Source organism: Macaca mulatta, chromosome 4 (assembly GCF_049350105.2).
Source record: "Macaca mulatta isolate MMU2019108-1 chromosome 4, T2T-MMU8v2.0, whole genome shotgun sequence".
Classification (NCBI taxonomy): Eukaryota; Metazoa; Chordata; class Mammalia; order Primates; family Cercopithecidae; genus Macaca; species Macaca mulatta.
The window spans coordinates 149106606-149128673 of NC_133409.1; the positions used below are offsets into that span (position 1 = coordinate 149106606).

General features: G+C 57.1%; 2 protein-coding genes across 3 annotated transcripts in view; one reads left to right on the forward strand and one right to left on the reverse strand.

Annotated features, from left to right (window-relative positions):
• The window catches only part of PFDN6 (prefoldin subunit 6), a 150610-nt gene that overhangs the window by 107051 nt on the left and 21491 nt on the right, over nt 1-22068 (reverse strand). The gene's annotated exons all lie outside the window — the stretch shown is intronic.
• Nucleotides 267-21889, forward strand: COL11A2 (collagen type XI alpha 2 chain). 2 transcript variants are annotated; one of them, XM_028847682.2, is made up of 59 exons: nt 267-475; nt 3494-3553; nt 3659-3700; nt 3934-3996; nt 4330-4404; nt 4850-4936; nt 5168-5224; nt 5371-5424; nt 5528-5581; nt 5681-5734; nt 5918-5971; nt 6162-6215; nt 6298-6342; nt 6465-6518; nt 6945-6989; nt 7186-7239; nt 7425-7469; nt 7604-7657; nt 7883-7927; nt 8162-8215; nt 8345-8389; nt 8579-8632; nt 8966-9073; nt 10070-10123; nt 10417-10470; nt 10580-10624; nt 10709-10762; nt 10891-10935; nt 11081-11134; nt 11235-11288; nt 11523-11576; nt 12000-12107; nt 12257-12346; nt 12526-12579; nt 12819-12926; nt 13065-13172; nt 13313-13366; nt 13470-13523; nt 13721-13828; nt 14028-14081; nt 14260-14313; nt 14539-14592; nt 14756-14809; nt 15150-15257; nt 15630-15683; nt 15878-15931; nt 16073-16126; nt 16735-16788; nt 17054-17161; nt 17270-17323; nt 17550-17603; nt 17841-17948; nt 18102-18155; nt 18462-18497; nt 18686-18739; nt 18854-19121; nt 19681-19793; nt 20146-20352; nt 20777-21889. In XM_028847682.2, exons 3-59 carry the CDS (start codon nt 3662-3664, stop codon nt 20915-20917), a joined length of 4029 nt encoding a protein of 1342 aa, XP_028703515.2. In that variant the 5' UTR covers nt 267-475; nt 3494-3553; nt 3659-3661; the 3' UTR covers nt 20918-21889. The 2 variants fall into 2 exon arrangements, with proteins under 2 accessions (XP_028703515.2, XP_014991586.3); XM_015136100.3 differs by lacking the exons at nt 267-475; nt 3494-3553; nt 3659-3700; ... (10 more) ...; nt 6465-6518; nt 6945-6989 and having other exon boundaries at nt 7062-7239.

A 22068-nucleotide genomic window follows, 5' to 3' on the forward strand; every position in this document is an offset into this window, starting at 1 on the left:
GTCATTGTGTTCATGGACTGTCCACTCTGCATCCAGCCCTCCGGCCACCCTTCATTTTATCCACCACTTCGTCCCACTGGACCCACTTTCTGGACATCTCTCCCCATTTTCAGCCTTTGATGGCCCTTCCATTTATATACAACCACTCCCATGGCTCTTCTTGGGAGAAAAACTCCAGTTCTGATTAACCTCAGAATCCTTTGGGCTAGAAGTTTTCACACCCTGGGGTCCAGGGTAAGCCTCCTCTCAGCCCTAACATCCCCATCTACTCCTCTCCCTCCCCATCCCTGGGAAGGAGCAGACAGATCTCCAGGTCCCCCCCACAGCCGACAGGTTCCAGGCAGAGGAATATGGGGAGGGTGGCACAGACCCTCCTGAAGGGCCCTACGATTACACCTATGGCTATGGGGATGATTATCGTGAGGAGACAGAGCTTGGCCCTGCCCTCTCTGCGGAGACAGCCCACTCAGGAGCCGTAAGTGAAAGGCGCTTCTCTTTCATTCTTGACCACCAGTGGGAACTACAAGAATTGCTTCTTGTTGGTTTTGATCCTTGGCTGTTGGCTGTGAGCAACTTCCCATCTGTGACTTGTCATTTTCTGTTCACATATGATATATATGTTGCTTGAAAAGATTACTACCTGCCTTCCCTTGCCAAATGTCTTACCTTGTGACTCTTGTGGATACTTCTGCTCAGGGCAATTGGGAATTTAAATAAAAATTATATAGCTACTTCCTGTCTTTCTTGATCACTTCCTGTCTAACTGAAACTGGATTTCATAAAGCTTTTGGTCAATAAACTACTACCTTGTGTCCATTTTCAGAGTTTCTCTATCATTTCTTCTTGGTGAAACAATTTTTTTGTTCATGTTTCTACTGAACGATATAACTTCCTATGTCACCTTTTTGTTAACCTACAGGCCACTTATTATCTGTCCCTTCCTGCCTTCTCCAGCTGTGGCATCCATCTTGGTAACTGTGTCAGGTTGGACTGCAAGGGATTTATTATTTCTGTTCTGGCTCTAGTTTTTCATGCTATCTTGTGACAATTTCCTTTGACAATAAGCCACTTCCTGTATGTCTCAGGTCATCTAAATCATAAAGTTTCCATTGTGGGCCTCAATATTTCTCATGGCTACTTCCTGTGTGTCCTAGCCTTGATGTTTGTGTTTTCTGGAAGAATTACTCTTCACTGTCATGATTCCCTTTGCAGGAGTCACATTCTACCTGTTTTGTGCCCTTCTTTTCTCTCTGGGTCATGGTAGCCATGTTGTTGTTGAAGGTTCACTTCCTGGATCCTTTCTTTGGCTGCTTCCTGTCTGTTCAGCCACTTCCTGTTTGTCCAGTTTGTTTTCTAGCCATGTTGGCCATGTTTAATTTTCCTTGGCTCTGGCATCATTCTTGCTTCCACATGTTTGTCATTTTGTTCTGTGTCCCTTAGTTGTTCTCATATCTTCCAGTATTCCCTGTCAGTGGGACTGCTTCCTGTCTACTCTGCTCCATCTTCTGCCTGCCTTGCAGTTCTGGCTGCCTCCTCTGCTGTGCTGCTGCGTCCCATACCTCCCCTCTCTTGCCTCCCTTGAGCTTCTGCTGACTTTCTTTTATGCTGCTCTCTGGGTATTTGGGGTTGACATGGGATTTCAGAGAGTTTTGAAACTGATCATTGCTGTTTGGTCAGAATGAAGGTGGAGAGGGACATTCTGAAGATCTTTGTTGGGGGGAGTTGGGGTGGTGGTGAATGTCTCCCATTCTCCCTGTTCTTTTGTTTCTGGCCCTAGAGTTGGGAACAGTTATCTGAGTGGAGGTGTGCAAGGGAGGGAACTGGTGGGCTTGGAATGTACTTGAGGGCCAGAGGAAGGGCAATGCATTCAGTGGGGACTGCTCTCCAATTTTTTTTTTTTTTTTTGAGGCAGTGTCTCACTCTGTCACCCAGGTTGGAGTGCAGTGGCAGAATCTTGGCTCACTGCAACCTCTGCTTCCTGGGTTCAAGCAATCCTCCTGCCTCAGCCTCCTGAGTAGCTGGGATTACAGACATGTGCCACCACGCCCGGCTATTTTTTGTATTTTTAGTAGAGACGGGGTTTCACATGGTGGCCAGGCTGGTCTCAAACTACTGACCTTAAATGATCTGCCTGTTTCCGCCTCCCAAAGTTCTAGGATTACAGGCGTGCGTCACCGTGCCCAGCCTCCAAATTTACTTGGAGTATGGATGCTTAACCTTTGGGGCATATTTAAACTTGTGAACCCTTTGACATCCTAAATAAAATTCTGTGCATAATAGCATATACTTTTTCATTTCTGGAGAAAGACTCAGAGCTTTCATCAGATTCTTTTTTTTTGAGATGGAGTTTTGCTCTTGTTGCCTAGGCTGGAGTACAATGGCACGATCTCGGCTCACTTCAACCTCCACCTCATGGATTCAAGCGATTCTCCTGCCTCAGCCTCCCAAGTAGCTGGGATTACAGGCATGTGCCACCACGCCTGGCTAATTCTGTATTTTTATTAGAGATGGGGTTTCACCATGTTGGTCAGGCTGGTCTCAAACTCCTGACCTCAGGTGATCTGCCTGCCTCCACCTCCCAAAATGCTGGGATTATGGGCGTGAGCCACCTCACCCAGCCTAGCTTTTATCAGGTTCTCATATGGGTCCATGCCCTCCTCTTACCCCAAATAAAAATCTACCCACAATCTTAGAGAGATTCTTTTATGATGTATCGGGGTAAATGTGTGAAAGGTTTCTTAAGGTTCTAGGGATTCCTGGGGTCAGAGGGATTTTGGGGGATAGTATAGGGTCCTCTAGAAGAGGGTTTGGGAAGGTGGGTGGTTTAAAATCCCTGGAAGGGGCCGGGTGTGGTGGCTCATGCCTGTAATTCCAGCACTTTAGGAGGCCAAGGCAGGTGGATCACCTGAGGTCAGGAGTTTGAGACCAGCCTGGCCAACATGGTGAAACCCCATATCTAATAAAAATAAAAAAATTAGCCGGGGATGGTGGTGCACATCTGTAATCCCAGTGTAATCCCAGCTACTTGGGAGGCTGAGGCAGGAGAATCTCTTGAACCTGGAAGGCGGAGGTTATAGTGAGCTGAGATCGTACCACTGTACTTCAGCCTGGGTGACACAGCGAGACTTCTCAAAAAAAAAGAAAAAAACCCAAAAAACCAAACAACAACAACAACAACAACAACAACAACAACAACAACAACACTAGAAAGGTCTGGGGACCTTCCTGAAAGAGGCTGTCAGGGAGATGGAGAGGTTGTGTTTGCTGAGGTGGGGCTGGGAACTGTTTGGGGGGCAGGGAACCCTGAGGTCTCCTTGGCAGGCTTGAAAGGTGTATGAAGAGGGAGTTTTAGGGGAGGGCTGTGGGGCTTTCGGGTAGGGCTGAAGTGGTCTTGAGAGGATCTAAGAATCAAGGTTGGAGTTGAGATGGGGGCAGGCCTGGTGTCCTGGCTGCTCACAGGCCCCACTGGGGGTTACATGTGTGTCTCCCTCAGGCTGCCCATGGACCCCGAGGGCTGAAGGGAGAGAAGGGAGAGCCTGCGGTGTTGGAACCTGTAAGTTATGCTGGTCACAGGGCTGAGGTGGTGGAAAGAGGAGAAGCAAGTGGGGTTTGGTGTGCTGGTCCTGTCACCTCTGACTTTTAACTTTTGACTCCACAGGGTATGCTTGTGGAGGGGCCTCCTGGCCCAGAAGGCCCTGCGGTGAGTCTAGCAGTGACCTGGTGACCATGCTTTTCTCAGAAAGCCCTGCTATGTGCTCATCTGAGCCGTCCCCACATATGCCCAGGCCTCCTCCTCAGAACTCTGGAGCATCTCTCCAATCAACGCTTCCCAGATTCCCAGATCTCTTCTGCACAGACCACTCCTTAGCCACAGGCTGAGTGCCCACACCTGTCTGAATGCCCACACCTGACCCCTACTGTTTTGTTCCTCAGGGATTGATTGGTCCCCCTGGCATCCAGGGGAACCCAGGCCCAGTTGGAGACCCTGGAGAGCGGGTAAGGGGGTGTCCTCTATGTGAGGGGGGAGCTTTAGGGGAGCTAGTGGTATCCAAGTGGGGGCTGCCATGCCCAGTAATTTCTTGTTAGGTGGCTTGTTAATGAATGAGGGGATGGTTTGCTTCCCAGCAACCAGAAAGGAGGGCAAACTCTGGTTGGGGAGGGTACTAATCTGGTTTCTCACCCTCAGTTTTCCCCATGGGGGTGGGAGACTCAGGAAAGAGCTAGAGGAGTCTACACTTATTCTGTTGAAGAGGATGTTTCAAAATCGTGCTAAGATCTTGATGTTCCCTTATCTGTCACCCCATATTTTGCATTCTCTTCCCACTCCAGGGCCCTCCTGGCCGAGCAGGGCTCCCTGGATCAGATGGGGCTCCTGGTCCTCCTGGCACATCTCTCATGCTCCCAGTGAGTTGTCTCTTGGGTTTTGGAACCTGCTGATGGGAAAGACAAGGAATTGTGTCGTGTTACCAAGAACCAGATGGGCAGGAAAGCTATGGAGGAGTCTCAAAAGATCATCACTCCAAAGGGATTTGTCTTTGGGGTTGGGGAGATGGGTCCTCATTAGATGACCTAGAACAAAACACCAGTCTTCTAGGACTGGGCAGAACAGCCTATATTTCAGGGACTCTAGAACCAAAAGAGAGTCTTTCTGGAGGCAGAGGCTGGACAGTGGAGGAGGAGGGCAGGAGCTGAGTTTCTGGAATCCTCTAAGTGGTTATCTGGAAGCCATGGGAAATGCTGGATGGGCAGAACCTGGGGCAAGTGGCAGAAACGCTGGAGGGAACCTCTGCCTGGGAGGGTCCCATGGCTTTCTTGGAAGAGAATCTGGATCTTCTCTCCTTGCCCTCAGTTCCGATTTGGCAGTGGTGGGGGTGACAAGGGCCCTGTGGTGGCGGCCCAGGAGGCTCAGGCCCAGGCGATCCTGCAGCAGGCGAGGGTGAGTGGGGCTGCTTCCCTGGAAAGGGAAGGCTCTGGAGGGCACTGGAAGGTTTGGTTGGAGTGAATGTGGGGCAGGGGAGGCCTGGGTTGGTTTGAGGTTAACAGGGAGGTTGGGGAGAATCCTGGGTAGTGGATGAGGATCAGGAGAGGAAGGGTGAATTTGGAGGCTGCTGCGGCTGGGGGTTCCCACTGCCTCTCCCTCAGCTCTACTGTCACCCTGCTTCCCTAGCTGGCGCTCCGTGGACCTCCTGGCCCCATGGGATACACAGGACGCCCTGGACCCTTGGTGAGTGAGCAGGGTGCTTGGGTGGAGGATGCTTTATTTGTGTGTGTGGTGTGGATAGTTCTGGAGAAGGGCTTCTTTTGGGGAACACTCAGAGGCCACTTTTGGGTGTGTCCTTCATTACGACCGTCCTCTCTTCTCTCTCCCAGGGCCAACCTGGGAGCCCTGGCCTGAAAGGAGAGTCTGGAGACTTAGGACCTCAGGTGACCACCCTCCTCCACTGCACCCCAGTATCTGTTCCCCAGCTCAGTCTCCCTCACTCCCCTCCCATGCCTCCTAACCTCACCCCATCTCTCCTCTTACCAGGGCCCCAGAGGACCTCAGGGACTCACAGGCCCTCCTGGCAAAGCTGGGAGAAGGGTGAGTGCCCCAGGGGTGGATGGGTGTTGCGGGGAGACAGGGCCTGCAGTGTGGGGGACTGCGCCCCTGCTTGCTCTGACACTTCCCTTGTTCTCCCAGGGCCGGGCAGGTGCTGATGGAGCCCGGGGGATGCCTGGAGAACCTGGAGTGAAGGTAACAGGCTTGGGCCCCTCCCTGAAGCCTGTAGCCTTCAGCCCACCCTGGGCTCAGTTGTTTCTTGGGGATGGCCTAGTTCCCCAGGCTCCCCCAGGATCAGTGCCCCAACTCAGGTGCAGTAGGAAGGGGTGGGGTTGGACAGGGCTGTGTCCTCACTCTGGCTGCCCCTCCTCCTCCTAGGGTGACCGAGGTTTTGATGGACTCCCAGGGCTCCCTGGAGAAAAGGGCCACAGGGTGAGTACATTAGTGGGTGTGTGTTGTAATTGGGGATAAATCTTTTGTGGGAGTGAGGATAGGTAGGGAAGGGAGGTTGGAGGCTTGGCAGGAGCTCGGTGAACGTAATGGGTCGGCTAAGTGCAGAGGTTCAGTGTCTGCCTGTGTTGGGGGCTCTGAGGCCCCTCTTATGAGTTCCCCCATTTTGCAGGGTGATACTGGTGCCCAGGGCCTTCCTGGTCCCCCTGGTGAGGATGGAGAGAGGGTACGTGTAGTGGCAAATGTAGGGGCTGGGTGCAGGGGAGGTCTAGAAGGCACGGCAGCTTCACCATGTCCTCCTCCTCCAGGGAGATGATGGGGAGATCGGGCCTCGAGGGCTGCCTGGAGAGTCGGTCAGTGTCCAAGGGCTGGTGCTGGGGGAGGGGGCTCTGGGGAAGCCAGGAGGGGGACATGGGCACTAAAGGGACACAGTTTTATCCATTCATGCTGTCTCCTCCCCTCACCCTGAATGCAGGGACCTCGAGGTCTCCTTGGCCCCAAAGGCCCACCTGGTATTCCTGGACCTCCTGTAAGTGACTCCCTGACTTCTGACCCTGAGGTGACCCCTTGACCTCTCCAACTCTCCACCTTTCTAGCTGCCTTCCTGCTCCCTCTCCTCTCTCGGCATGCTTCCCATTCCCCGTGAGCTCCCCCGGCTCTGGCCCCACCCTGCCCTACCTCAGCCTTCACTCCCCAGGCATAGGGAGGGCCATGTGGTGTGGTGCCCCGAGGGCCCTTGGGCATAGGAAATAAATCCTTGAGAAAAACAAAACGAATGCCCACAAGCCCACAGATCCACAGTCCCACACCCTGCAGGCCTGGGCCAGCTGTGTTTGCTTGGGTTCGGGATGGATTGGAGGTCTGACCGTCCCAACCTTGGGAATGGCTGGGCCTCTGAAAACCACAGGTCCCTCTGGGCCACCTTCAGGCTGCTCACACCCGTCTTGTGTTTCAGGGCGTCCGAGGCATGGATGGTCCCCAGGGCCCCAAAGGGAGCTTGGTGAGTGATGGATGGCAGATCCCGCCCCCATTCTTATCCCCTGAGGTCCCTGCCAGCATCCTGTTGGCCACTATTTTGACCCCTGTCTGCTTCCTGCTTTTGCCCTCTTGGCTGTCGCTGCTGGGACTCAGCTCCATGCTCTAAATTTGTTCTGTCCCCATCTCCTTCTGACCTGTGCCTGGTCACCTGTTTCTAGGGACCCCAGGGAGAGCCAGGACCTCCTGGACAACAGGGCACCCCTGGGACCCAGGTGAGTGGTGCCCCTACTCCCTTCCCCAATTTTCATGGCTTCCCTTGGGCTTCCACAATGGGTCAGATGCTGGAAGAATACAGGAAATTAAGGGTCTCAGGCCCTTGTCGCTCATGCTCTGAATGGGGAGGCTGGCTGGAAGACACCCTGGGAGGCCCCTGTGACTTCTCTTTCCCTGTATGTAGGGTCTCCCTGGGCCCCAGGGTGCCATCGGCCCTCATGGAGAGAAGGTAAGTGACTAAGTGATTTGGAGGACAGGGGTTTAGAGTGGGGATGTAGAGAGAACCCTAAATGTCTGCTGGGATTTTGTCTGTGTCCAGACATGACCCTCCTAGTGACCCTGAGCCTCTTTGTCTTCCTGTAGGGTCCTCAAGGGAAGCCAGGGCTCCCTGGCATGCCTGGCTCAGACGGACCCCCGGTGAGTGGGCCCCCACTTCCGAATCCAGTTCCCTTGGCCTTCCGCCCCAGTGCATGACCTCAAAGCTCCTTCAGTGACCCTTGCACTGAAAGGTCACTGGTGGTGCTTGTCCATGGACAGTTGGCTTCACTAGGTCACAGGAAATTTGTGTTGGAAGAAGTGTAGGGAGGGGTACAGAGAGGGTGACAGGGGCCACTGGTCACATTTTCTATCCCTTACTCCCAGGGTCACCCGGGGAAGGAAGGTCCCCCTGGAACCAAAGGAAACCAGGTGAGATCTTCCATGTCTTTAACCCCTGAGGGAATCTCTACCCAGACTCTAGAGCCTCAAAGTCCTCGGGATTTCCTTCTCTCATTATTCATACGGCTCTGCCACATTCTCAATTCCTGTGCCCTGTAACGCTACCCAGACAGCAATGTTGTTACTTCCATTTCTCCCACCCCTGGAGGTCCCCACAGTGACACTCTGAGGCCCCTTTATAAACGCCTCTCTTTTTTCTTCCAGGGTCCCTCTGGACCTCAGGGTCCTCTAGGATACCCAGGACCTCGAGGGGTCAAGGTAACTGACCACCAGGCTGGGAGACAAAGGGCTGTGGTCAGGGGAGCCATATGGGGTCTTAGGAGCTTGGTCCTTCCAACCCACCTCCATCTCCTGATCACTCTACTTCTATCCCCTGTCTAATTCTAGGGTGTGGACGGAATTCGGGGTCTGAAGGGTCATAAGGGTGAGAAGGTGAGCACCATGCCCCCAGCTTCCCAGCATGTCAGTCCTGCCATCTCCTCTCTTCACTGTCTTCCCTCCAGCCTGCCTCGCACTGCCCTCCAGCTCCTGAGCCCCTGCTTCCACCTATGTTCTCGGAATCCCCATTAGAACCCCAGCCCTCTGTCATCTGTGGTGTCCTCTCACCTCTATCTTTCTCAGGGCGAGGATGGCTTTCCAGGGTTCAAAGGTGACATAGGCGTGAAAGGTGACAGGGTGAGTAGAGATTCCACACTGGCCCCAATTCCGTGTCCTACTGAGCCTCCACTCTGGAGACCCCAAGCAACAGTTTATTCTCCTGAGTCTCCAGACTCCGCAGTTCCAGTGCTGTGTTCTCTTGGGAGCCTGACCCCTACAGGATGATAACCCCATGGTCTGTGTCGTGCCTGCCCTCCCATCACTACACTATCCCTGCCTGCCGGCTCCCTGTCCTGCAGTGGCTCCTGTGACCCCTCCAGCCCTCCTCAGCCTCACTGATGCCCGTTTCTCCTCTGGGCCCAGACCCTACCTCCAGTCCCCGACACTCACCTGTCCTTCCCTCTCACACAGGGCGAGGTTGGAGTCCCTGGTTCCAGGGGAGAGGATGGTCCTGAGGGGCCAAAGGGACGCAGTGGACCGACTGGAGACCCTGGGCCCCCGGGGCTTATGGGCGAGAAGGTGATGGGATGAGGGTTTTGTGCCTGGGTCCTCTGGAGGTGTGGGCACTGGGGTCAGGATGGGCATGGGGGGTGCCCGCAGCTGAAGTCAGCCAGTCAGTTGAAGATGGCCATGCATTAGTTATACTTCTCTCTGTGTAAATGGCATCTCCCAGCTGCTGATGGGCAGAGGGGATATATAAGAAGTCAGGGAAAAGTCCCTGTCATGAAGAGTTGGATGGAGACGAGGCTTAGAGAGTAGCTGTTGCTTCAAGGCAGAGTGAACATGCGTTCGGACTCCAAGCAGCAGGAGTTCTGAGATGAGAGAGTCTAATAGCAGTGAGGTCTGTGGTCTCCTGAGCTGACTCTCCCCAGCGCTTGCCCTGTGCCAGGTGCTGTGCTGATGCGTCCTGTCTATACTATGAGGTAGGCATGTGACAGCACTGTTTTGCTGAGGTTTTTACGGAGGCACAGGGATGCTTGTTAATTACATGGCCAGTGAAGGGCAGAGCCAGGGGTTATGCCCAGTCAGTCTGGCTTTAGAGTCTCTGCTCCTAAGCCCTGCTCTGCAGCTGCCTGGGCAGGATGAGCCCTGGAGCCTCTGGGGAAGGGGGCGTGCACAGGAGTCAGGGTGTGGTGGGCAAAGGGCCTGCAGGGGGACTGGTCTTGGTGGAGCAGGAGTGGGTGCTGGAGTAGATCCCACCTCCCTCGTGGGGTAGATGGAGCTGAGGTTGACAGGTGGGAAGCAGCTAGATCACAGTGACCCTGAAGGACCTGATACCTCTGCAGGCGCAGGGGAGGTGGAATCCCAGCACTAGAATTGGGGAAAATCCACTCGTGAGAAGGAGAGACTACAAGTCAGGCAGCTGTGGGGCAGGCAATGGCGGGCTAGAGGCTGGGCTGTGTGGGGTGCGTTGCTGGGTCGGGGCTGGCCATTATATGTGAGGGTTGAGGTCTCCAGGGGTGGAGCAGCATCTGGATCTCCTCTCACTCCTAACTGCTCCCTGTCCCTCCACAGGGCAAGCTGGGTGTTCCTGGTCTGCCTGGCTATCCTGGACGTCAGGGACCCAAGGTGATGCCGTGCCCCATACGTGCCCCTCTTCCTCTCCCTTCCCTGATCCCTGATTCCAGGAAGCACAGATGCAGGGCAGCGGGGGACCCCAGAGGGAATTTAGCTGACCCCCATTTTATAGATGACGAAAGAGGCCCAGAGAGCAGCAGCGGTTTGTCCAAGGCCACTTAGTTCTTGGCAGAGCTCAGGTCTCCCTCGCCACTGCCTTTGTGGCCTCTCCTGACCCCCTTTGCCCCTTCCTGAACCCTACCTTTCATCACTTCTCAATTTCCCCCCTTCTCTATTCTCACCAGGGGTCCCTAGGATTTCCTGGCTTTCCTGGTGCCAGTGGAGAGAAGGGAGCCCGGGTAAGCTGGGGGATGAGAGCGGGTGAGAAGGGAAGGGCTGGAGAGGTGTAGAGGGGGTCTGTGGGGAGTCTCACGCTGGATAATGTTCTCTCTGCTTCATTCCCATCAGGGCCTGTCGGGGAAATCAGGGCCTCGGGGAGAACGGGGCCCCACGGTGAGTGCAGGGGAGAGAAACAGGTGGCTCAAGGTCCAGAGGGAGGCATTTGGGTTTTTCTGACAACTCCTCTCCCCTCTGTAGGGTCCACGGGGTCAGCGGGGACCCCGAGGTGCCACTGGGAAGTCTGGAGCTAAGGTGAGTGGTCTCTACAGGGCTCCATCTGCCCCCTGCCCACTCAGCCCCAGCTCTCTGTCAACACCCTGACCTCAGGGACAGCTGGAAAGCAGCTCTTCCCACTCCCTGACTCTGTTTCCCCCCAACAGGGAACATCTGGTGGTGATGGCCCCCATGGGCCCCCTGGAGAGAGGGTGAGTGTGGATCAAGAGTCCCCTTCCCCTGAACTCCCCAGGAAGCCTGGGTGAGCCAGCTCCCTCCTCACCCCAGGGAGGAAGCTGAGTTCCACCACTCAGCCCCTGCCCCTATTCTCCTGACTTCCACCACCTCTGTCTCTAGGGCCTCCCTGGACCTCAGGGTCCCAATGGGTTTCCTGGACCCAAAGGACCCCCGGTAAGTTGACCCTGAGCTCTGACCCACCTCGCTTCTCTGAGTCCTTCTTCCCTGCCCCCTTTCCAACCGAGAGTTCACCTGACACCTGAACCCCTTCCAGGGCCCCCCTGGGAAGGACGGGCTGCCAGGACACCCAGGCCAGAGAGGAGAAGTGGTGAGTGATGCTCCTGGCTACCCATTCTTGCGGGGCTCCCTCAGACCCTTTAACCCCAGAGCTGTCTGGAAAGTCCACAGGGACGTTCTCCTGGCAGAGTGGAGCCTGCCCTGGTGCTGCTCAGACCCAGGGCCCAGGGCTTGGTGTGATCCTGCCTGGGATCCCTCCTCCTGGGAATCTGGCCCACAGCGCCCACACCTGCTTTCACTGCATTCTCCTCTCTTCCTCGCCTAGGGTTTCCAAGGGAAGACCGGCCCCTCTGGTCCTCCAGGAGTGGTGGGACCTCAGGTACGTTTGTCCCTAGGAGAGAATGGACCCCAGACCCTAGCATTAGTCTGTCTGCCCCTCTTTTCTCGGTCACACATCCCTGCCCCTGGTCCGCCTGACCCAGACTCCTGGGGCTGGGGTCAATGGTGGGGGCTGGGATTTCAGGCAGGGGTCCTGAGCTTCAGTCTGTTTTGGGGTACATTCTCATCGTCTTGTCCCCCAGGAGAGGCAGTTCCCCGACAGAGACACAAGGTGGTGTAGTTACTCCACACGGGGCAGGAAAAAACCCAGCAGTGGCCCAGGAATGCCGGGGAATTTCCCGGGGGCTTTGGGGCAGGGATAAAGGGGTTCTGGAGGAGTGTTTTAGGGTGGCCAGGTTGGGCTCTTTTGGCAGACAGTGGGATGAAGGGCCTGAGACCGGGAACTCGCTCTGCCTTTGTCTAGGGAGCAGCAGGAGAAACCGGCCCTATGGGGGAGAGAGGCCACCCAGGCCCCCCAGGGCCCCCTGGAGAGCAGGGACTACCTGGGACAGCTGGAAAAGAAGGAACAAAGGTCAGCGAGGGGCCAGGCAGAGGGGAGGTTGGGGAACTGGGGATTGAGGTGCTGAAAGGAACAGGGAATTGGCGATTTGAGGGGGCTCGAGAGCTCTCTGTTTAATCTGGGAGCGTGGCTGTGGCTCATCACCTCTCCTTTCCTTTTAGGGTGACCCTGGTCCCCCTGGGGCCCCAGGGAAGGATGGTCCTGCTGGTCTGAGGGGATTCCCAGGAGAGAGAGGCCTCCCAGGCACTGCTGTGAGTGTGACTCCCAGACCCCTGCCTGTCACAAGCACCAAGCGTCCTGAGTCCCCTCCCTGACCCGGACCCCCTCCATGTCACTCCCCACTTGCATCTTTTGGAACCTGTCTTCCCTCCCCAGCCCTTACCCCTCTCTTTCCATGAAGTCTCATCGTCCCCAAATGTTTGGTTCCTAGGGTGGACCTGGTCTGAAGGGGAATGAAGGTCCGTCTGGCCCCCCTGGCCCTGCAGTGAGTCTGGGGTTCCAGGGGGGAGGTGGTAGAAAGGACCCAGGAAAGGGGTGGGTGAGGAAGGGTAGGAGTGGCATTCCAATACCACCAGGGGCTGTGGGGCTGTGCGGCTGGGCAGAGGCTGTCCCTGGACAGAATGCGTCTGATTTTGGGATCTTCTGGGAATTTTGGTCTGAGGTTCTCTGGTATGGGCAAACTGGGGTCTCCTTCCTGGGGGTCTGACTCATCTGTTCTCTCAGGGCTCCCCTGGGGAACGAGGTGCAGCAGGATCAGGGGGACCCATTGGTCCGCCAGGGCGCCCAGGCCCGCAGGGTCCCCCTGGAGCCGCAGGAGAGAAAGGCGTCCCGGTGAGTGTGGGGGTCCTGGGGAGGGGCTCTGGGGAGGGGTCTGGGAGCCTAGGGTTGATGGGCTATGACAAGTTTCCTGTGGGGTGTTTGAGGGTGAGGGTCACCTCCAGGCTATGACTCCTTCGTCCTGTCCCACAGGGTGAGAAGGGCCCCACTGGCCCGACTGGCCGAGATGGGGTGCAGGGTCCTGTGGGGCTTCCTGGTCCTGCTGGGCCTCCAGGTGTGGCTGGAGAGGATGGAGACAAGGTGAGGGACCCCACAGACCCCGACAATCTTCTCTCCAGATGAGATGGCTGACCTGGGCATGACCCCTGGCCCCTGTCATGTCATCCTTCCCACTCTACCTATCACCTTTCTCTAATATCTTGTCTGTCTTCTCCTCCCAGGGTGAGGTGGGGGACCCTGGACAGAAAGGCACCAAAGGGAACAAGGGCGAACATGTGAGTGTCCATGACCTTGACTTCTGATCTCCTGGCCTTTAACCTCATTCCCACCTGATCTCTCTCCCTGTTTTGGTGTCTCTGACTCTCTTCTCTCACCCAGGGCCCTCCTGGACCCCCTGGACCCATTGGTCCTGTGGGGCAGCCTGGAGCAGCGGTGAGTGACCCCTCCACCCCCACCAAAGGCCCAGCAGCCTCTGGTCCTCCCTCAGCTCCCCCTCTGCCCTTGGGGCTGGGAGCGGGAGCAGGGGCTCTGGGCATGGCACCCAGCTCTGTGTGGTATTTGTGGATAGAGAACACCTGACCCGTGACCCATCCCTGTGTCCTTGTCTCTGCTTTCCCTCCACCCTGCAGGGAGCAGATGGGGAGCCTGGAGCTCGGGGACCCCAGGGACACTTTGGAGCCAAAGGCGATGAAGGAACAAGAGGATTCAATGGGCCCCCAGGACCCATTGGCCTACAGGTGTGTTGGGGGATAGGAACAGGGGCTGAGAGGTGGGGTCAGGATGGGGTGATGTTTGCCCCAGACCCTGCCAGCAGCCTGCTGATGAGGACTGGTGGGCACGTGGGGTCTGAGGGGAGGGGACTGTGGGGCCTATCTGCCTAGGGTTGTGCTTTGAGTGGGGTGGTCACCTGGGCCCATGTTTTGTATACCTGCATAGGGTTTGCCGGGCCCCTCTGGGGAGAAGGGAGAAACAGGAGATGTGGGTCCTATGGTGAGTGTGACCCCTACTGACCCTAGCCCCCATACTAGTCACCCCTTTCCCTGGCCAGCCCTCACCCCACACCCCACTGCCGACTCCTTGGCCTGGCTGCTCGTCCTCCTCTCTCCACCACTTATGCTCAGCCGTCTCACTTCCCTTCCCCATCTGTGGTGTGTCTCTTTCCCCTCAGGGACCACCTGGCCCCCCAGGACCTCGAGGTCCAGCTGGACCCAATGGCGCTGATGTGAGTCATCTCAGCCCCTGTCCCTTCAGATCAGTGTGTCTGGTCCTCTGCCTCCCTTTCCCAGACCATAAACTCTAGTATCGTCTCAGGGGCCAAGAGAAGCCCTTATTCCTGGGAGGCCTCCACTGCCTCACTGCTGTGACCTTGGGCTGCTCATCTGGGACTTTGCCCCTGAAATGGCACCTCCTTCCTAAGCAATGACACCTATTTCTGTTCCTCTTCCAGGGCCCACAAGGCCCCCCGGGAGGTGTTGGGAACCTGGGTCCCCCTGGAGAGAAGGTAACTGGGAAGGGGGTGAACGGAGCAGTCATGGAAGTGGGGGATGAGAGTTGGATTTCTGCCAATTTTGGTTGGGGAGACAAAAGAGAATGAGATGTGGAGAATATCAGAATTTTTTTGGCCAGGGAAGGAGAGGAGGTTTTTGACTCTAATCTCTTTGCAGGGGGAACCAGGAGAGTCAGGATCTCCAGGGATCCAGGGCGAGCCAGGTGTCAAGGTGAGTGACAGCTCCAAGGCCCTACTCCCCAATCCCCCTCACCCGCCTCAACCCTGCCTCTAGTTTTCCTGTGACCTCCTTGAGCTGGAACTCCTCTGCAGCAAGAGTCTCTGCTCCCTGCCATCCTCTGTGAGGCCTGATCCCTGGTCTGAGTGAGCCCTTCTTCCCCTTCCTCGAAGGGAAGGGGACCAGGGGACTCCGCTTATAGGCTTGACTTTCTGTGTATGTCCCATTGTCACTGAGGGGAGTAGGGGATGGCTGAAGGTGTCTCGGAAGCAGAGGCTGCAGCCCTGACCTTCAAGACCCCCTGGGCCATCTGTGTCCTCCGCTTGTTCTGCAGGGTCCACGCGGGGAACGTGGAGAAAAAGGAGAGTCGGGGCAGCCCGGAGAGCCAGGACCACCAGGGCCTAAAGGCCCCACAGGCGATGACGGCCCCAAAGGGAACCCTGTGAGTTTGGGGCGGTGGGGATGGAGTCCTGTCAGGCCCTGTGAACGACAGACCTGGGAATATGGGTGTGTGTGAGGGAGGATCTTGGAGTGTGGGGAGCCCAGGATTCGGGGGGATGCTCTGGAAACGGGGCATCTGGAGGGATGCATGGGGTCTAGGATCCAGAGAGAAAGTGAGAGATGCCCTGCAGTTAACACCCTGAGGCATTATACAACACGCAGTGCACACGGTGGGGAGAGGGGTGCAGAGGCCTCTTCCTGGGGGGTTCGGGTGGACACTGCCTCTAGAGGGCAGTGGCATGTGCCTGTGGGCATCTGTGCTGGGTGGGCTCAGGGAGCTGTGACCCTGACTCTTATTCTCCCTCTGGATCAGGGTCCCGTTGGTTTTCCTGGTGACCCTGGACCCCCTGGAGAAGGTGGCCCTCGGGTGAGTCTTACTCAGAGAGGGGAAGGGGCAAAAAGGGTGGGGCTTCTATGGGGGGGCCTCTGTGTGGCCGCTGGGCTTGGGTATTGGGAAGCTGGGGTTATGGCAGGGCAGGCAAGGGGATGGAGGATTGACCGTTTTGGGGGTGATGCCAGCCAGGTTGGGGGCCCATCTCTGACCTTGCTTCACTTCTGCAGGGCCAGGATGGTGCTAAGGGTGACCGAGGCGAGGATGGTGAGCCAGGACAGCCTGTGAGTGACTGGTGACCCCACAACCCCCCTGAGCCCAAGCCTCATCCCCTTTACCCCTCTTCTGTGCCCCACTCCTGAGGGGCTGAGGGGTCCCATGGCTGGAGGATAAACACTCAGCTACCCCAATTCCTCTCACCCTAGGGATCCCCTGGTCCCACTGGGGAGAATGGACCCCCAGGGCCACTTGGAAAGCGGGTAAGTGAGGTGGACCCCTGAGACCTCGGGAGGCAGTCCCTGGGCTCTGTGGATGGAGGCTGGGCAATGGCAGGTGGGACGGGTGGGGAGGTGCCTGGTGTCTGCATTGCCCTGGCTGGGTGTGTGGGCAGGAGCCGGTGGGTTTAAGGGTGTGCAGTATCTCATTGCCCTGGGCAGAATGTGCGTGCAGGAGCTGTTGGGTTGATGGATGTATGGTGTCCTGGGCATGTTCGTTCCTGGGTTCTGGTGTGTATGTTCTCACCAGGGGGAGTGGTGGTTACTGACAAAGCAGAATGGAAACTGGAGCAGGGGCTGGCTGGCTTTTTTGTGGGCCAGGGGTGAACGTTTTTAGTTGCTGGGACAGGAGACGGGCCACCAGGTAGGGTGTGGGCAAGTGACTCTTCACAAATGTACAGACTACCCAGTATCTTCACAGCTGTCACAGCTGCATCTGTTCGCACATCTGTGAATCAGCCCTCTGTGTGTGTCCCTGTGTACGCACATGTGTGTGTGTGCGTGTGTATGTGTGTGTCCAGGACAGGAAGGGGAAAGAGTTGAGCCTGGCTGCCCATGGCCTCATGTGCTCTTCCTTCCCGCTCCATCTGCAGGGTCCTGCCGGCTCGCCTGGTCCCGAGGGGCGACAAGGAGGGAAGGGAGCCAAGGTGAGGGAAAGGCCACCCTGGTGCTGGAGCATCCCCTCCACCTCCCACCCCTCAGATGCCTCTGTCTCCAGATGCCTACCCCATGTCCACCTCTCCCATGTTGGGCCCTTTTGGGGAGAGGCGTTCCCTATACTTGTTCCTGCGCTAGGGGGTCCTAGAGTTTGGCCCTTCCTCCCTGCCTCACACCTTCCACCTTGGACCCTCTGCCCCCTGCCCACACCCCACTCCTCTGCCCTTCAGGACATATTCCTTGTGTGTGTTTCAGGGAGATCCTGGTGCTGTAGGTGCCCCGGGGAAGACAGGCCCGGTGGGTCCTGCCGGTCCAGCAGGGAAACCTGGCCCTGATGGTCTGAGGGGGCTCCCAGGCTCAGTGGTAAGTCACCATAGGGAAGGGCTGGGCTGGGGTGGGAGTGAGGAGCCATGGGAGGAGTGCAGTGTGGGGATGCTCCTCCTGACCCCTGTGGTCCCCTCAAATCTTCAGGGTCAGCAAGGCCGACCTGGAGCTACAGGCCAGGCTGGGCCCCCAGGTCCTGTGGTGAGTGACTGGGATAGGGCTGGGTGAGGGGTGAGGGCGCTGCCCTGGGACAGAGCTGAAGCCCTGGAGGAAGTGGAGACTGTTGGGGAGAACTTGGTCCCACCTCTCCCTTGTGGGCCAGGGGTGAACCTTTTTAGTTGCTGGGACAGGAGACGGGCCACCAGGTAGGGTGTGGGCAAGTGGCTCTTCACAAATGTACAGAGAGTGATTTCCCATCTCTCCACAGGGACCCCCAGGGCTGCCTGGTCTCCGGGGCGATGCTGGAGCCAAGGGAGAGAAGGTGAGTGACAGACACATGGCCAGGTGTCTCTCCCATCACCCTTGACCCTGAAACCTGTGGGACTCGAGTGCCCACTGCTCTGCTTCAGGCCTCCAGCAGCCAGTCCCAGGGGGTCCCTGCTCAGTGAGGGCCACTCACGGACCCTGTGCCCGGCTCCCACTCCGTGTCTTCTTGGCCCTTCTCCCCATCCACATGACTCCTCTTTGCATTCTCTTGACTGCCTGCACCCTTCTCTAGGGCCACCCAGGTCTCATTGGACTGATTGGGCCCCCGGGTGAGCAGGGAGAGAAGGGAGATCGGGGACTTCCTGGGCCTCAGGGCTCCCCTGGGCAGAAGGGCGAGACGGTGAGTAGAGGGCATGGTCCTGGAAGTTGTGGGGGTTGAGAGTGGGGTGGAGAGGGGTGGAGCTGGAGTTGGGACTCAGCTGTGGGTGAGCGAGCAGATGCTCAGGAGGGTGTGGGAGGAGGACCCAGTTGAACCAGACCCTACCCTTCCTAGGGTATCCCAGGAGCATCCGGCCCCATTGGTCCTGGAGGCCCCCCTGGCCTCCCGGTGAGTACTGCCTCTGTTCCTCCACCAAATCCCCTAAACCCCTCTGCTGCCTGCCCATGGCCTCCCAGTGACTTCCACGGAACCACCAGCCTAACAAGCATAGTCCTCAGGGTCCCGCATTTGTCCTGTCACCCCCAGTCCCTCCTCCCCATACCTCCAGGGCTGTGAATGTCCTGGTATCCCCACAGGACTGCTCCTCCTGTAGTAACCCAAGGCTCCTGTGAACTTGGGACCTTGCCTCCCCGCTCCTCTGAGTCCTGACCTTCCCCTGCAGTGACTGTCTCTTTCTTGTTCCTCATTTCACAGGGACCTGCTGGCCCCAAAGGAGCCAAAGGAGCCACAGTGAGTGACCCCCTTCAGCTCTGACCTTTGCCCCACCCACCTCTGGACTTGATGATGTTTCTCCAGGGCAAATAGACTCCCCCCAAGGAGCCCCTTAATCCCAGCCAGGAGGCTGATTTGATCCTTCTGTGACCTTGATCCATGCTTGAACTCTTGACCCCTCCATGACCTCATTTATTCCTTGTCAGGGCCCAGCCGGACCCAAGGGAGAGAAGGGTGTGCAGGGCCCTCCAGGACACCCGGTGAGTGAGGAATGGGGGCTGCTCCCAGAGCCATCCCCCTCTGCTCCATTGCTGCCATACTTCACCCTCACCCTAACCTCGTCTCTTGCCCTCTCCATCTGTCCCTGCACCCAGGGTCCCCCGGGCGAGGTGATCCAGCCACTGCCCATCCAGATGCCCAAGAAGACTCGGCGCTCGGTGGATGGAAGCCGCCTGATGCAGGAAGATGAGGCCATACCGACCGGGGGAGCCCCCGGCAGTCCTGGGGGGCTGGAGGAGATCTTTGGCTCACTCGACTCCCTACGGGAGGAGATCGAGCAGATGAGGCGGCCGACGGGGACCCAGGACAGCCCTGCTCGCACCTGCCAGGACCTAAAGCTGTGCCACCCAGAGCTGCCTGATGGTCAGTGCCAGCCTCAGGGTGCACAAACATCTCCCCCACAGCATGGGTACTGAACTAGCAGAATGGATGCTGGGGGAGTCCTGGAGAAGGTGTTGGATTGAGGGTGAGGGCTGAGGGGCTGGGAACTGCAGCTATTTACCAACCAGATCAGAAGTATCCCAATACTTGAGCAACTGATCTGGGTCAGTATGTACCAGCTGGTTATCAGCCCCGTGTCTGCAACAGCAGATAAATATACATCTGTGCACACACCTGTTTGCACCTGAACAGATGAATCTATGTGATCGCCTGCAACCACATGTCCCAGTATGAGGCTGTCCATACTCGGACCTCCTCCAGTCAGAGGGTTTGGGGTTACTGTTGGGGGCAGAGGTGTCACATGATGAAAGTGGGCTGCAGCGGTAGGATGGGCTATATTCTAGGGTTCTGGGAGGGAGGAGGACCAGGAGACTAAGAGCATGATGGGGAGGGCTGGGAGGGAAGAGGGAATGTGGGGGCAAAGAACATCTTGGAGCCTGGACCTGGGTGGCCCTGACCTCCCCTCTCCCTCACCCAACAGGAGAGTACTGGGTCGACCCCAACCAGGGCTGTGCTCGGGATGCCTTCCGAGTTTTCTGCAACTTCACAGCAGGCGGTGAGACCTGTGTGACGCCCAGGGATGATGTCACGCAGGTGAGAGCTGGCCCCTGGCTGCCCCTCCCCTGCCTCATAGTGCATCCCCTCAGGACCTAGTGGTTTCTGGGTTTTGGTGACAGTCTTCTGGCTATTGCCCCCCGTGGAGCCTGCCACCCCTTCTCCACTTCTTAGCTTTTTCTTCGTTTCCTTCTCACCGGTCCTCTGATGTTCACTTTGCCTTTCGTGTACCCCCAGTCTCCTGGCTCCCACTCAGCCCCTCATTTCTTTCCCAGCCCTTGCCTTCCAGCCATTCCCTGCTTATGACTCTGGCTCAGCTGTCCTGGTGCTGTAGATGCTCCTGAGGCCCGTCTCTGTCTCCCCCTGACACCAGCCCTCTCTCTCCTTCCAGTTCTCTTACGTGGACTCAGAGGGTTCCCCAGTGGGTGTGGTCCAGCTCACCTTCCTGCGGCTGCTCAGTGTCTCAGCCCACCAGGACATCTCCTACCCCTGCTCTGGAGCAGCCCGCAACGGTCCCCTGAGACTCCGCGGGGCCAATGAGGATGAGCTGAGCCCGGAGACCAGCCCCTATGTCAAAGAATTCAGAGATGGCTGCCAGGTGGGAATAGGAAGAGCTGGGTGGGGGACTGATCTCAGACTTAGGCTGGAGGAAGGAGGTGGGAAGACCCCTTGGGCAGGGTACCCAGGGAGAACAGGGAGGAGTCCGTCCTGCTGGATTGTCAGGGATGCCTGAGGGAGCTCAAAAGCCAGTGAGGAGGGTGGAAAAGATGGAAGCCATCAGGTGAGGTTCACTTGGGTACACATACCAGCGTCACACAAGGTAATGCAGACATGTACACAGACTGGCACGTGGCTGCCCAGCAGAGGCACACAGTGGGGGAGAAGCAAGCACACACGCATGGGCACACAGACACTCCCAATCTGTACATCCTGAGTCACCCTGATGTGGCCAAGGTGCTCAGAGGAGAGGTGAGCCTGGGCCCCTACCCAGCTCACCCTTTCTTCCCTGTCTCCCCCTGAAGACACAGCAAGGCCGGACGGTGCTGGAGGTGCGAACGCCTGTGCTGGAGCAGCTGCCGGTGCTGGATGCCTCCTTCTCAGACCTGGGAACCCCACCGAGGCGGGGAGGGGTGCTGCTGGGGCCTGTCTGCTTCATGGGATAGGACCTTCTCTGTCTGATCCTGTCCATCGGAACCAGGCCCACCTGGAATCCCACAACATCAGCTCTGTGCCACCTCCCAAGAGGGCTCCTCACCATCTAGGGAGCCTTGGGCCAGGGCACCAAGAGCCCTCAGTCAGGGGCAGGCCAGGGGAGGGGTGAAGTGGTTGCCTGGACACCCCACGGGAGGAGTGGCATCTGGGGCTCTTGGCCCTCCCACCTGGAGCCTGTGACCCGTTAGAGAGCTGAGACCCTTATTTAAAATTCACCTCCCAATCGCCTCAAACAAATGGAAGAGAAGAGAAAGGACACGGTGTATTTTGTATTTAAAAGTAATTATATTAATTATTTAAAGCGTGGAAAGCAAAATAACAAAAAAGAGAAATGCCCACAAAAATCAGCAGATGTTGGAGATAGGGCTCTCGGGGGTGGGCTCCGGCACCCACATCCTTGTGTCAGGACTTTCCTCAGTGACTGTGTGTGTGGGGTTTCAGGGCTGAACCCTGCCTCCCTCCCACCTCACCTGTCACACCCACTGTGAAAGTTGGAATATGTGGTCTCCCTGGCCTCAGGGCTCTGACTCTGCCAGGGCGGGGCTCTCTAACCCACGGGTGTTGGCTGCCTGGCCCATGTGCACACTGTCTCTTCCACTTGGTCTGGGTCTGGCAGGCACTGCCTGCTACTTGAGGGCCAGGATGCTCCCCCAGGGAAGAAACGGAATAGTGTGGGGTGTGTGCAGGGCTGCATCCAGCAGATGGCTGGAATATTAAAATTCTTCTATATTGGCTGGTAAATTGCCATGGTCCTGAGCCACTGAGTATGTTCATTGCCACCCCTGTCCCTCCCCTGGGATCCCCTCCCCTTCCCTGATCCTGAAATTAAAGGGTTAATGTGTGGCATATGGAAGGGACTCCCAGGACCCTGTGCTCAGTGTCCATGCTGACTGATGGTTAAATAATGTGATTGTTTCCTCCCAGGTGTCTGTGTCACTGCTCGTGTTGTTATTTCAGCCTCCCCCAACACCCCGTCTGATGTTCCCTCTTCCCAGCTAAGTGGTTACCAGAATCCTATGGCTTAATCCAGATACCCTGCAAGCCCTGCCCAGCTGGGGTGTCAGGGCCCAGAGTTTACAAAGCCTGGGTGACTAGCATAAAA